The sequence below is a fragment of the Schistosoma haematobium genome, chromosome 4 (assembly GCF_000699445.3).
Source record: "Schistosoma haematobium chromosome 4, whole genome shotgun sequence".
Classification (NCBI taxonomy): Eukaryota; Metazoa; Platyhelminthes; class Trematoda; order Strigeidida; family Schistosomatidae; genus Schistosoma; species Schistosoma haematobium.
This window is the reverse complement of record NC_067199.1, coordinates 37,107,217-37,123,541: the sequence shown is the minus strand read 5'-3', so window position 1 is coordinate 37,123,541 and position 16,325 is coordinate 37,107,217. Positions and strand designations below refer to the sequence as shown.

General features: G+C 35.0%; 1 protein-coding gene across 2 annotated transcripts; it reads left to right on the top strand.

Annotated features, from left to right (window-relative positions):
- The first annotated feature begins 1,563 nt into the window (after positions 1–1,563).
- On the top strand, positions 1,564–12,396 carry RBM48_1 (RNA-binding protein 48). 2 transcript variants are annotated; one of them, XM_051216324.1, is made up of 7 exons: positions 1,564–1,976; positions 3,216–3,627; positions 3,730–3,875; positions 5,219–5,600; positions 8,328–8,669; positions 10,053–10,155; positions 12,193–12,396. In XM_051216324.1, the coding sequence occupies exons 2-6, from the start codon at positions 3,302–3,304 to the stop codon at positions 10,117–10,119; spliced, it is 1,263 nt and encodes a 420-aa protein (XP_051066901.1). In that variant the 5' UTR covers positions 1,564–1,976; positions 3,216–3,301; the 3' UTR covers positions 10,120–10,155; positions 12,193–12,396. The 2 variants fall into 2 exon arrangements, with proteins under 2 accessions (XP_051066901.1, XP_051066900.1); XM_051216323.1 differs by having other exon boundaries at positions 3,216–3,875.
- The last annotated feature ends 3,929 nt before the right edge of the window (positions 12,397–16,325 follow it).

The following is a 16,325-nucleotide window of genomic DNA, read 5'->3' as shown; positions in this document are numbered from 1 at the left end:
AGAATATGCATACGACATGCATTTGGCCCCTCGGTGCCCGATGATAAATTCATGGGCAGTTAAATTTTAATTCTATCTCTAGACCAAGACAGTAGTTGACTGATGCAGTGACTTGGTTAGATGGTAAATAAACGTCTGGTGATCAGTTATAATAAAGAATTTTACACCAAACAAATATTTGTGCAGTCGTTTTGGTATAAAGACATACTTGTTTTTCTTTTTATCTAAATGTCTCGAAATAAAAACAACAGGTTTGCCATTCTGTTCCGGAACACCACCTGACACCAGTGAAGGTTTATCACCAGTGAAGATAAATTTTTCAGCTGTCGTCTAAGGACTGAAAAAGCAACGATATTCAAAAACTATTTCTTGTCGTATCCTCATCGAAACTGTTTACTTAGAAATCAAGTCAAAACACGACGATAACAATTGTATAAATTTAGGGGTAAACATGGAATAAAATTGAAAAGCAACAATTCATAACCTGAGTGCAGAGATATTCGTAGGTGGCGTTGCTTGAATCGGTAGAGCTAGACGACTCATATGATGTTTACAACCCTTAGTATCTACGGCATAGTCAAGACAATTGATGGAACTGGGTTGGAACTGACACATTTACGGCCATATTTGTGTCACAAAGCGTCTGATTAACTTTAAAAAACGTTCATTATGGAGCCCCATATTATTAGCATGAACTGCGATATCAAGCTGATACGATTCACACCATCAAGGATGGTGATAATCTGATTTGCAAGCTTCTGAAATATCACAAATGAACGTTTGATGCGAACATTAAGAATTTTTTTCTGAACACTCCGAATGATGTTTTAATAGTAGTTAGTTCGCTAAATATTCTTTCTAGTTTAATTCGGAAGTACTCATGTTCCAGGTCTATTTTAGAGAGATACCTTAACCCTCATAATTTATTTGTGGCATCTCTAGTTTCTTTAGTGGCGCAGCTCCGTTGCAATAGCGGAAGAGTTTGTGTCGGGCGGTAGTCAGCACAAATTCCAGATGTCTTCTCCATCCGCCTTTAATTGAGTCATAATGACGGTAGCCCGGTCCACCCCAGTTGGCCAACCAGACTGCTCAAATAGATTTTTTTATCCTTTTTCGACTCATTCCACTTAACTTGATCTTCAAACGCCCCCTAAACGGTGGTGAAATTAGTCAATGCTTCAAGAAGACAGGTTCCCTCTTTACTTCTGAGTGTGTTAGTTGAATTTCGAAACCTCCAACGGATTTTCGAAATAGGAGTGATTACCCAGCGCCCTATCTCAGTCTTCCAGAATGAAAACGTTTATTGCTACACTAAAATCCAAGACTTATCAGACATTTCACACGAGTTATAGATTTTATAATGTGCAACTCTCTCAGATATCTGGAATTATCATTGGAGTAAATCCCCCAATCAGATGAGTGTAAACATTTTGCTTATTAAGTGTCTGTTTAACGAAAACTGCTTTATCAACAGCATCGGCTCAATTGATTGATAAATCAGGAATTTTTGATTACCAATCTCATCGATAATCTTTCCTATGTTGTACATTGCTCAATCTCAGTAATTGTGCGCCGTTTCGACGTTTGAACCCCCACTGTTTTTGGATAATCAGTAACAAGTGGCTTGTCGTTTAAAAGATGAATGGTTATACTTGAGACTAAACTGAACAAAATTTCAGTGAGAGGATTAGTTAGTACTAGCAATATGTGGGTAAGATAACTTGGTTGCGTGTTAGTACATCAAAAACGAGTTGTATTGTCTCTGAAATTTCTCATTTGAATTAGCCTTAACAATGTTTTTTTGTGCACAACCACGGCCATCACATCTTGACTCACTGAGTCATGAAATTTCAGAAAATCTTGAAAAATTAACATTCCATTGAGACGTTAGAAGTGCATTATTTCTAATAACAAGAATAGCATTTGTTGGTACAACACTTCGTCTTTCAAACAGTTTAATTTTTATGTTAACTACGGTAAGTTTGTATACAAAGTACAAATTCGAACCATCATATATCTGATATGTATTTGTATAGTCTGTAGTGATGTAACGTTGCATTAAAAACAACTAACTCAATAAATTCTCTGTGGTAACATTTTTAATTGTGCAACCATTCTCTATCTACCTTTACGCATGTCATTATAAAGTGTATATACCCCAAATGTAAATTTGTATGTCCTACTAGTTTAGTCAAGAAGCCTACTATTAAGGACAAGTCACCACGCAAACGTTCAGAGGAAAAAGAAGATATGAAATGTGGAGAGGTCGAAATAAAAGCATCATTAGTAGTGTGAACGAGACAGAATATAGCTAGAACTAAAATAATTACATCAAGAGGAAATTATGAGTAAGCATTGGAACTCGTTACTTAGCGGAGTTTAAAGAACGAATGTACATTCTTTACTTCGACCGAAATACAGCTTAGTACCAAAATGTAGGCTAACGGATAGTTACTGTGTTGGGATAAAAAAAAACTGGATTAGTATTAATTATGGATCTGGGAGCCTAATAGACAATTATTTGAATCCCATTACGAGAAATCTTTAGGACAAGTTTCTGTGGTCAATGTGTATTTTTAATCTGGACACAAAACCTCGTTTGGGAGGAGCTGTGATTTGTTTAGTTACGACTTTTTCTAGCCCCGCTTCACATACGAGTAGGCGGCATAGCTCGTAGTGTTGGCTCCGTGAGAATCATTTAATTATCGTCTAACCAAGGTAGTCAGCAATACGTTTATCCTCATACATGAGTTATTTTATCTCCAACCCTACCGTTTTTCGTTTTACCCGTCAGGCATAGTAAAATATCAAGTTATTTGTTAAGATATGATTATAATAGGCTGTCATGGTGACTGCACCAAGAAGGCAGCTCCGGTTGGTACGATGTTTAAAGCCACTGGTGATAGTCAGTTTCTAATTCAGGAAGCTTGCTATGCAACACAGGTTTCGGTATTGTGTATTCAGTCCCTGTAGTATTCATATCAGTCATCTCTATGAACAATAGAAAATTGGTCCGTTTTTTGACCTTGTGATCCTAATTGACTTCTAAATACTGAATAGATGTGGGATGCAAAATGAAGGGCACTAGTAGCTGAATAAATTCACAAAAAGCTAGGTACTTTTTAGTTTTTCAACGTTAAACGTCTTATGGTTTGTTATCAACTGATATTTATCAAATGTACTCTATTCTATGCACGTTTTATTTTGATTTTCAGACCGCTCAAAACCCATAAAATGATCCGTTCTGACTGTCATCAATGCCAACAATTTATTTTATTTCGTATCTCCTAGTTCTAAATTCATGAAATTCGAGAACCAGACCAAACGTTTCTCTCATCACGTCAAAGTGGGTCCATGTTTCACTCGCCCTGCTTATCGAGACGGTAGGCGTAAAACAGCCGTAAAGGTAACTCGTAGCTTTTTTATTTCCCAGGTCTTCACCGTAGCTGATGAGTCATGTTGTCTCCTGATATTTGGAGTCCCATCTCTGGACCTGGAGCACCCTTTAAAGGAGAAGTGTAAACAGTATGGGAATGTCCAAAGTGTGGTGAAAATTATTGATTATCCAGATAAAGAGACATTTACTGATGTTTTTGTCGTAAAATATGATAATCTCAAAGCCGCAAGGTGTGAACGTATTCCTTTTACATATTTGTGAGAATTAAACTTGATAACTCACTTCTTTTTCGTAGAGAAAATTTATGAGATTTTTCCTTAAATGTTATCTAGATATGCCAAGCGTCTATTAGATGATTCTTCTTTCTACGGAGGTTCTTTACACGTCTGTTATGCACCTGAATATGAAACTGTGGCTGAATGTCGTTTGAAGCTGTACGAATGCAGGCATTTAAATGCAAGAATTTCCAGGAAAGTGGGTAAGACTATCGGATGAACTCGAACTCCACACTGGTTATTATTTTAAACCGCTGGACGTTTATCACTTGTCTGTCGTGGTTGGTATAATAAGTTTTAATAAGATATTTTTCTGGGCTTCTTGATTGTTAACGAGTGGTTGGTGTGAAGAGACAAATAGAAATAATCCATTGGACTTTATCAAATAAAGTGTATATATCTTAAATCTTTAGTCAGGGTTAACAATAATATTTGATTTTCATTACTAAAAAAATCCGTAACATTTGAACATATGATTCTGTGGATTAACTTGGTGTGCTATTAAAATCTATTTCAATGCCTGGATTTTCCGTCTGTTTATTTTAAATAAGGTCAAGAGAAGTCGTTTAAAAATCCATTAAACGTCAGGATTATCAAGAGGTAAAGTTTGAATTTAAACAATCGGTTGGCTAGAAATTATAAAATAATATATGGTAATGTAACGAAGAACAACTAGTGCTACTAAGTAAAATCCCGAGTAATGTAAAGCAGTGCACCTATTTCGAGTCTCTTTATTGCCAATGTCTTGTAATTGCATACGCTTTTACATGTCGTTCGGTTCAATGGTTATATGGGTTATGTTCTGTTACTACAGGTTTAGGTCAACTTGATTATTAAACAGCTGTATTGTGTAACATATTTAGTCCTTAAATTATAATTGTGCTTACAGTCACTTTCGCAACAGAAAAACCGTATGGTTAAAATATATACTTGCAATTTTTTGTTGCAATATATATAGATGGTGATTTTTGAAGTCACGTTTTTTCTCATAAATTTTAGTCAATCCTCATTGTTTTATAGTATGGTCCGTCTGCTAAGAATAGCTAACTGTTAGATAAAACTATTTTGGCATATTCTTTTCTCACTAAATCATCAATTTAGATTCACAGAGAAAATTCATCTAACTGTTCGCCGTCTAATTTATGGTTCATCCGTGACTATAAACTGTCGGTTAGCTAGTGCTTATTGTATAGTAGGCACTATTCAAATTGTTCAGTCTTCTATACGAGGTTATTTAACGATTTTGCGTATTTCTGCTTGTTCATATAAGATTATCAAGCAACTAAGTTGTACATTTTTCAGTATTTTTCATTTCAATGAATTATTTTTACTACGACTTACTTTTGTTTGATATTACCTTTAAGTTAAATATATTATTTATGGTCACATTTTGTTGATATTGGGCTGTTTATTTACATTTGACCGATAATTATTATATGATGCGAAAGGCTTCTTGTTAAGTTGTCTAATACTAGTAATCTCTTGGGGTGTGTTTAAAATAAACTGCGTGTTACTTAATGTCTTTCTGCACATTATTTTTATGCAGAACATGATTATCTTCAGAAATTCTCTACTAAATGTCAAACATCAGATCCGGATTCTTCAGTTCTTCCATCACCATCTGTATCATCATCAGTAAAATCTGATTTGTCAGAATCTATAAAATTAGAAATACCAACTAATCGGGATATAACTGTTTTACCGGTTTTACAAGAAAACACAGTTCATTCCAATGAGTCCGCCACCTACCAATCATATGACGCTTTAGATGACTCTCGGCTTTATTGGAGGAAACTTGGAATTACATTATTTGACAAATATCAAACAGCCTGTAATCTCGGTGCTTCTTGTCCTACTACTGCTGCTACTACTACTACCACCAATTATCCATCTATTTCTACACCTTGTGATTTGTCAGTTGCCCCAAAGTGAGTGGATTGCACACTATAGGTTTTACTGTGTTTTTGCTACATTTTTCTTTATCGTCTTAGCAGCAGTAACTTTTGATTCTTTTAATGGGAATACTCATTTTCGTCCTAGTTTCACGACAAGAGTAAAGTGATCGTACTTTTTTGTGATGGTCGGATTTTCCCTCCTTGGTTTCATTATATAATCGTCAGTAACCATTCAATATAACTACCCCATTTTAAATCTAATAAACTTAACACTGCTGATAAAAATATTACGTTAACACAGATATGGATCAGGTTTTTATTAGGTGAGATATTATATCCTGATTCTAATTTGTGTTTGCTAAAAATAAACGATTGTCTGAGCATAATTGCAGCAGACGATCACCATTATCTGTTCGCTGTGTCGGAATACTAAAATATCCACCTAAATGCCTTTCTGTTTGGTTTAAACTACCTGTCTGAGCATTAAAGTCGCCCCCTACGAGTACTATGTCTGAGCGTTTAGCTTTCTGTAGAAGTTCGGACAGCTTTCTGTAAAATTCATCTTTCACTTCATCTGAGCTGTAGTCAGTGGGAGCGTAGGCAGAAACGACAAAAAGGCAACGACGTGTGTCCCTATCCTTCCGAGTTCTTACGTAGCCGTTTAGCCGAACAGCACATAGACGACTGTTGACGGGGATCCACTCTAGCAGTGCTTGTTCGGCCCTCATGCTTAGTGCTATGCCTACACCTGCCAGTCCACGAGAACTGGCCATCGGGTCACCAGATACACGGAGGGTGTATCTCGTTGGCTCTCCGTTTTGACGAGGTGAGGTCAAGTGAATGACCACACTGGAATCCTGTATGTGTGTTTCGGAGACACAGCATAAATCAATAGTAAGAGACTCTAGGGTTTTAGCCAAGGAAGCCTGCTGACCGATTTGACATAGGGTTCGTACGTTGAAGGCTTCAATGTGTAGTGTGGAGCGAGGTTTCAGTAGACCTGGGACAGTGTTTTGAGCACTAGAATCGTTGGCTATAGTGACACTTGAGGAGGAAGCCGAAAGAGGAAATTTAGAGTTGAAAGTCGATGTAGGAGGAATAATAGGAATTGAAGATGGAGGTTGATTATGAATACAGTGGTCTTGAGTGCTGTTAGAGGTATGAGGGCGGTTATCACTTCCCGGTTGCTCACACCATGGAAGGGTTGTTCTGGAGGTAGCTGAAAACGGAATTGGATTAGAGGTGGTCTTAGTGACCTGAGAGCGTGACCGCAGTGCCCAAGGGACAACTGTTTGAGGTCGATCACACACGACCTTTTTATGGGTAATTTTTGTGTTAGCTCCGTACTTGTTGAGACCTTACCGCCGGAGACGGATATCCGTGGGATAAGGCGAGGTGTGCATTTTCAGGGTCGACCTTTTCTAACCCCACCCTTCCTTGTGGGAAGGCAGCATCGCTGTCATGCTGGTTGTCTGAAGGAAACACCTTACTGCTGTCACACCTCTGTACAGTCAGCAGTACGACTTCGCCTTCGGACCTTGGGTTTGTTGCTTTTAGTCTTACCGCTCTTCAACCGACCTGTCTGACATGGTAGGACCTTGAGGAACGGTTGTTCCAGCCAGTATAGCTCGGTTGCTTCATCACGATAGGTGTCTAGACTTCACAATCAGAGAATAGAACTTCGCTTACAGAGTTGTTACTTACCTGAGGTTTTACAACCAAATAAACGTCTTATCGATCCTAACGTTCCTGTTGCTTGCTTATCTTGCTGTAAATTCCATTGTGCAAAAATATCTCTCCTGCTATTTTTTAAAGGGTCTCTACCAAAGATATGTGCAATTAAAAAATTATTTTCAGTTTAAAACTTTAAATGCTTGATATTCATATTGTTGTGACATGCAGAGTGCGATTTGATACTGGCACACAATCTTCCTTTACACGAGCCCAATCGGCTACTCAAGTAAAAGGACTGAGAACGGAGAAGTTTATTGAGGAAACCGAATTGGGAATGTGTGTATACTTTATATATATATATATATATATATATATATATATATATATATATATATATATATATATATATATATATATATCTTAAGATCGTAAAAATAGTCATATGATCTAATACATAAGTATCAATCAAAGGATCTAATGCTGTCTTGCAAATTAGGTAAATGTAAACTAGTTTCTGAAAATACGTTATGATAAGAACCGATTTAGAGTGGGATCAAAGATTAATCCTATGTGATAATCGCTCAGTTTAACATTCGACTGTATTTCGACAAGTACAAATCATTAATTTTCTCAGTGTGTTATACTCCACTGTATTCTAGTAATTATTTCACGCTGTTTTAACACTTATTCAGCGTAAAATCCGTTTTGAGTAAGCTATGATTATTCAAATTTAATTATTGATCACTGGGAAAGAAATCTGTATGTAATGAATGTTGTTTTCCCATAAGATGTCTTTTCATTATCTGGGGTCTGGGTTGAAAGTATTGCGGGTGCTAAGTAACCGCATTTACTGCTGCGGCAATATCATCAAATAATTTAACTAAGTGCAGATTACAGTAGCAATAAATCCTCTTCCTACCCGAGATACCACGTACTTTGATGCAGATTACAAATAAGCATGAAAGCTTCACTCATGACCTTCAACTGAATAAATGTAGCATTTCATATTTTACCTTGTATGGAATAGTTAGAGTATTTGTAATTTATTTGTTAAATTGTTTCTTTTCCAATTTTTTTTTTGTTTAGACGTTCAATACCCCTTTCTGTCCAACAGGCTTTAAGTTGTCGACCATACTTGGAGAATATTTCGAAACCTAATACATCGTTGTCAGTCAGCAAGGTATCCTCTGACACTAACAAAACAGTGAAGCACTACCCATCTAACTCCTTAATCCCACGCGTTATAATTAGTAAAGAATATAGAAGAAAACACTCAACAAACTCAGAAGCTCTTCCACAAGTATCAAAGTCAACAGCCCCTATTTCTGTAGGTGAATTAAAACGATTAGCCTATTCATTAGGTCCCAAACAAGGACCAAGTTTACCGCCAACACAAGATCAAGGGGAAAATAATATTGATCGAACAAGGTTAGTCAACGATTTTTACTACGACTGTAAGCTTCAAAAAGTGACGTTAAGAAAGGAGATTAAGAAACTTTGCTACTGCTGTTTTCGGGTTACTTCTTGTACTTTCACTAAAAGAAATCAATTCTACCTATTTTTGCTGATTTCTTCAGTTAATATTACCATCCATAATACAAGTTGGTCTCATATAAAGTGCTTAGATGATAGGCACGTTTTCCTGTACATTGATCGAAATGCCCTTCACATTTAATCACTAGAAGTTTGGTTTAAAATGCCATATTTGTAGGTGAATCATGCACATTCGAACGATTTTGTTCATATTCCGGTCTGATTATATTTTTGTTCACTTGTATACTATAGCTAATTTGTTGGATATCGATATTTCCAACGGTGTAAATATATATTCATTTTGCTGTGAAACGTTTTTCATGATTTTATGAGCGAAATAAAAGGAACGAATGCTGATTAATAGGCAATATCCAATAATGCAAAGTGACAGAGTGCTGACTACTAACGGGAAGGAATTGGCGTAATCCCTCGACTACTATCTAGAAATAAAAACTTCTTATGTCATAAAATGAAATGCTTATACACAAAATATTCACGTAAAATAAACATGATAAATTGGAAGAAATCAGTTTGCAGGTCACTCACTCCCTAATCACTTAAGATCTGATTGTTAGAACTAACTTTTGGGCATCATATCTCATTTTTAGAGACCGTGTCATATGCCATATTTATTTATTTACTTATAAGTGTATTTGAATTGATCAACTGAATTTATCTAGTTATTCAAGAGATATATATGCCCCTCATTCTATATCTAACAACCAACAGCGTTTCACTATTAATGGTTTTGGGGTTCTATTAGAACGAGAGCCTAGTTAGGAATCCTTGAGTTCTCAACATCGATCTTATAGTCAGTAAGCTAGTCTTATGCACAGAGATAAACTTTATTATGCTTATTAGACTAAGCTTTCTAAAATTTATCTACACTTTAAACAAAATTGTACCTTATATGTTAGGCAGCGATTATGTGTGCGCAGCATTGGTATAAACTCAGAAGACGGGCTTCGAAGGTTGAAATTTATCAATTAAAGAATATACTGAATTTTATTCTAAATTATACATTACATTGATAAAAAGATTTATCATCTTGATAAATATATAGTCAAATATTAATCTTGAAGACTCAAAATTCCTCAGTTTGACTATAGTGTAAATGTATTCTGGTTTATTTAAACTGTACTAAGTATTACCAGTAGAAATAGTGTTAAAGGAAATCGTATTTCAAACATTTTTCTAATTTTTTTTACTTCACTTTATTGATCACCCATGCATGTGAGTAAAATCTTCACTTGTTATTACATTGCCTTTTATAATTAGGATTGTATTTCATCGTTCAAATTCCAAACGACATTGTACACATCCTTCAGAATCTACAGACAATTGAATATGTGATACTCATTTTGTCGTTCATAATCTTCAGGTAATTTCTGGTATAATTTGTGCTGAAAGTAGTCGATAATCGGATTCCCCAGATATTTTATTAACTGAATCATCATTTATGCGTATGATTGTTATAACTTGAGCTGAGACTTGATGGACAGAACACAATAATATAACTCGAAATGAAATTTCTTATGGCTTGACCCGAAATACAGAACAAGTACTGTTGCATACGAACATTGATTTGTTCATTCTAAATCAAAACATCGTTTAACAAAACACAACTTAAAACGAGTGTTACGTCTCGCGCTGTGTATTCCAATTATTTTTGCGAAGTGGCTACCGGTTCCACACAAGACTGTGTTAACTAAAATGGGAGTTCATAAGAGGATGGTAATCTATAGTAATCCAGATTCGAGGGATTTAGGGAACTGTATCAATCTGAAAGCTTGTCAGATGCTCGGAATTGAAATATGTAAATAAATTGGTCAAATAATCAGGTCGTCAGAAAATACTTTTCCGGTCACCCATCACAATACGAGGTATTATATTATCGTAACGAATATGATGTAGTGCAGCTACTCTTTCAAATATGGAATGCGATTATCATGTCGGTATCTGATTGATTAGGCTATTCAGTTTAGTGATACGGTCAGTCGAACTGGCTTATATGAGAGACGGTTGGTTTTGTCTAGTGGATATGTGAAGCTCGATAAATGCTGAATACAACAGTATACAAACAACCGACTGGACTCGATATAACGAAAGATATCATCCAGATGTTGAATAATCATCAAAATTTCTGGTTGATCATATACTTTCTGTGACATATTTCGTCTGCTTCTATCCAGTCCCTGGTGACCTGGGTCTAGTTTTAGAATTTCACTTTCATTTTGGATAACTCTGTATGTAGGATTACTTTGTACCAGCAGCACTCGTCTAAATGCTGTGATCGACTTTTCCATTCCGCTAAACATGTTATCTTGAAGATACATAAAAAATATGAGACTTTCTTCAAAGTTCTGTAAGTTAGAACGAAATATACAAAAATCAATGTCACTGGGATAGGTCTATGTTTACCGTTTGGTGCTTTTCGTGTACATCAGACGCAGATAGAATCGAAATTTGCTAGCTGAAATATTTTGTTAAAAATCATGTTAACATAATGAAATGAACGCGCCCACCGAAGAACGTTGCGTTTAAAATGAACAGGGTGCAATACATAGTGTGTTTCTGGGAAATTGGTGGATGGGGCAATTTTCGTGACGGGATTTTCTTCACCGATGAAAAATCCCAGCCAAAACACTACATCGAACAAAAGCTGGAAGCGTGGAAATCATTTTGGAAGTTCTGACTAGGAATCTCAACACCACAGGTATCACCTTCATAGAGTCATTTAATGTGACAAACTCGTATAGCGATGTTCCCTCCCTGCTGCAATTTTATGTACCATCAGTATATGTGAAGTCCGAGAATCGGTGGGTTTCATTTTGCTGATCTGTTGTTTAAAAAAGCACCATTCAAAATCACCATATACATCACGATGCTTCTAAGCTTCATCCCCAAGATCAAGGATATTTTAATATAATGTTTCAAAACGACCTACTAACAAAAGTTTACAAAGTCTATCACAGCCGTTATCTTTTTGTTCAGTAATAAAAGGTAAAGAGACTGGAGTAAAATGTCTTTTATAGAAAACTCGAGGTAGTACAAAATGAAATCCAAGAAAACATTATACTGAACAAAATACTTTACTAGATTATTTACGTGACTTCATATTTGACCCCTTTCTAACAATGATGAAGCTATCCGGTGATCAACATTATGGTTTAAATGCAGTTCAAGGTATAGAGGTTAGGTGATCGATAAATTAGTGGGTTTATGAGCCTTCAGTTACTCATTATTAACTATGAGTTCTGGATAGAGGTGGACATACGTTTTGGAAATTCATTGCTGATTCCTACTGAACGTTATGAAAAAATTAGGCATTAACTTTATTATCTGAATAGATTTTGAATTATACTAAGAACTATTCAATTATACAACTTGCTTAACTTATATATAATCATTTTAAAAGGTATAATTAGTGAATATGCTGCGAATAATTAATTGGACCATCACTTTACACTATGTCTTCAATGCAAGTACTGAAGATTTAAAGAATTGAATGGGATTTATCTAGTGGTTCTGTGAATATTTGTTTCTGTTTTCTTTGAACTTACTTAGCACATATTTTGTTTTTCCTGATAAAATGATCAAATATAAGAGCATTAAAATGTTGTTTGTTATTTGTTACTTAGATGATGAGAAAGGGGATTGTTGAATAAGAGTGTTATAGACATATGTTTTCTTTTGAAGTCACTTTGTTTGATGTTTCAAATGGTGATTATCATTACAGTCCATAATCTATCTATCGATTGATTATCAAATATGTCTACATTCGCCTTCAACTAAAATCAATGTACCGTAACGTTAATCCGGCACAATATAGAGCAAGCGTCTAAAATTTAGTCTCATAATAAGTACCATCCTAAAAGTTTTATCATGTATGCCAATCTTATTGTTCAAGGAATGGTATTATTGTGCAGAATTAATTTGTGTTAAACGAATTTAATGTCATTAGGTTTAAAGTTTGCAGTTTTCTATCACCGAATCAGAATGAAAATGATTTTGATTCGTTCACATTTATGATCCAAAATTTATGACATGAATCACCAACTGATACCACAACATATTTCTACAAGATGAAGATCTCATGATACCTGAATCAGAGCCATATATGGTTTGAATTATGTTTTCTGGTTAGCGTTTTTTAGCGAGTTATTTTTCTACGGGTTGGGGACGCTAACCCTATGCCCAACCCTCCTCCTTTACCCGGGCTTGGGACCGGCAGTAACTCTAGAAGAGCTACAGGTGGAGTTAGAGCCATATGTACCATTCTATTATTGACCTGCAATTTTTAGTTACAAACCTTCAAGATATTCGATTCCACTGAAGTTTCGAAGATCAGGAGTCTCATGTATGGTTATTGTTGATCAAACAAACCAGGTTATTTACTAAAAATAATTTTAGGACCCTGGATGATCGGCATCATAAATGAATGATTACAGGCTGTAAACATCTATTTAAGTATCTTAAACAGACATAAAAGTTTTGAAATCCAATGTCTTTTAAACTACCAACATTTCATATTGTTTGTTATAAGCATTCCTTTAATTAAACCATTACATCAAAGTAGTGATATAGTTGTCTCACTAGTGAAGCGTTGGCTAAGTGATTAAAGTACGCAACTTTCAGTCTCTAAACCTCAGGTTCGAACTTCTCTCCACCTAATTTAGTCTTGGGAACCGGATAGTATTTCTAACCTCGAAGTTAATTCCACGAATTTGCACCTGGTGACTCAATAAAAATGGTAGGAGTCAGTTTAATGATCAAGATCCTCATTAATTTACATTATTACAGAAAAAATTACTTTGAGAAATAATCCACTTGCCTGTATTCAATTGATATGAAACGTTGATAAATATTAGGAGAATTTCGGGGCTTGAAGGGAACCATAATAATATCAATACATAGAAATCATCTAATGAAGTATGAAATCTAAATTAATCACTTAGTAACAGTAAATGGATAAGTTATTTAACGAAATTACAAAAAAGAATCACAAATGCGTACTGTTTATCACAAATATTCTAATAACTAGTAAATAGCAAAATTAATTGTTCACCATATGTTTCCAGACATCTAAACATCTGGTTGTTAAATTCAAATGACCTATTTTCATGAAAACCAATACTAACTACTGAATATTAATCAACCTATAATTTTTCTTGTTAACGATCCATTAATTAAAATGTTTCATTTTTCACAACAGAACACGAACCATCAATATTAGGATTATATAGCACGAATCTGTGCTGTACCAACTAAATTTTTCTTAATCGGTAAGAGATTTTGGAGGTTGTTGAATTTTAGTTAAATCGTGAACTAATCTAGATTACACCACCACCATTGAGAATTTGGATGCACTAGACAGCCGTTTCCCCCTAGTATAGGACTCAGCTTTGCGTATACATGACCTTGTACACGGTACTCGAACCCAGGATCTTTGGTCTCGCACGCCGAAGCTTAACCTCTAGACCACTGAGTCGGCACCCAACTGTATTAATATCTAACTTCAATCAGTCCACGACATTGCTCGACCATCGTTCATTGTCTTCGGTAGGTAACTGCCTTATATCCGACATGGTTTATCTCCACTGTTCACGACATACATTTGTATTATTTATTTTGATATACTGTTAGACGATTCAATAATTTACACGTTTCGACGTTTTCATAGATCGTAAAAAACATAATAAAACTATCTTTCGAAGTGAATATTTTGAGATTAGTTACATTATAGCCGACAAAACGGGAGTGTTATACTTATCTCTAATTTACGCCGGATATTCGAGGTTTATTAGTTATTCTACTAGATTTAATCAAATAAATATTCAAGTGATAACAAGGTATTCAGTACAAGAAATCTCCAAGGAGTAGGCAGTTTTTGTATGCATCTATCAATGTGGATCAGTGTCATCTATCATAGAACACAGTACGTCATTATTATTGGAAGTAGTTACTGGTTTTAAAAAGACATTTCTTTTTATTGCACGCACATTTTTTAAGAGGAAGCTAGATGCATTTTTATTTGTTATGTGAATAGTCTGAGTATGTTTAACCAGCGGATAAGTTTTGTAAATGTCTGCTGCTCGAACCCTTAATACTGACGTCCTCAGACTCCTCTTCCACAAAAGCCCCGAATGTAGAGCGAAGGTGACCAGCAAAAACAGGAACTTTATTCTGAAGCTCGTTAATTTACAGAAAGTAACCGTATTTATATGTTTACTAGTAACGTTCGACACCCAGAAACTTCTGGGAATGCGCTACATTTCGCGACAGAGTAAGGAATCATTCAATCAGATTGTGGCATGTAACCCATCAATCTTCGTGGTATATGCTGAATTGATGAAATGTTCTCAGTCTTTTCTTGACTTTTCAAGACCTTGTCGAAGAATTCTTGAGAAATCCCAACAATTATGAAACTTGCTGCTTTATACTTTAAGACAAAGAAGCTGAGATCAGCTGGAACTATCCGATATGAGAATATCAGAATATTGTAACATGACGTACAAGAATAAAAACATGAATACAGTAAAAATGAGCTCTTGAAATGGAATCCTTAATAAAAATTACACTTCACTATCCAGCACTCACTCGTTAAACGAAGAGAAACATGGCCGATGTTGTATGAAACTGATTAGTAAACACTGAATACGTTATAAATAACCACAGACAGACTGATTTTTATATACAGTGGTACTTAACCATCTCTATTTACAAAAAAAAGACGGAAAACATTTTGCTGATTATATCAATATTAACATTTATCAACAGTTATCCCATTTAACAAGTTATTCATTTTAATACTACCATAATTTCAAAATATTTCCAATTAAACGGGAGAGAAAATAACCGGTAAACGTTGCAAAACGTGCAAAATAGAAAGGAGAGAGAAAGAAAGAATAAGATACAATATATTTTTATATGAATATATGATAGTTTCTAAGGCGAAACGAGTCACGTTATTGAATTGTTGATATAAATCAGTGAATTGTTTTATATTCATGACAATATTTATTTGAACATTATATATGTGTGTGCATGTTTACCAGTTAACCTACCTACTGTTTCATAACATTCATATATCATTAAGAAAAGAATGATATTTCATAATATAGAAAACAGTTTTCATTAATCAACGGAATAATCAGTTTTTTAATGGTAACTGGAATGTTCAACACATTAATTAAAATTAATAATTTGAAGTTCTTAGGAAAGTATGTTATTAATAAGGGTATTAGGTCTCTTTTGTGTAGTATAGGGAGGTCTATAGAACCTTGTAGTGTACATCACTAAGTGATTTGATTTAGATAATCTTTGAAATCCAGAAAGTATTGGACAGTTATTTTGATCAAGTATGGAACTGATTATCGGTTTCCATTCAAAAACCTACCTGATGTCAAATTCAGGACTCACGAATAGAGCTTAAGATTTAGAACTATGAGTTAGTATCCAATGGTTTGAATGTTTGGTTTTAATCAACTGAGGATATTGAGCAACTGTCTTTTAATCTCATTACTGGGTAATTGCTCCATACCCAAAATG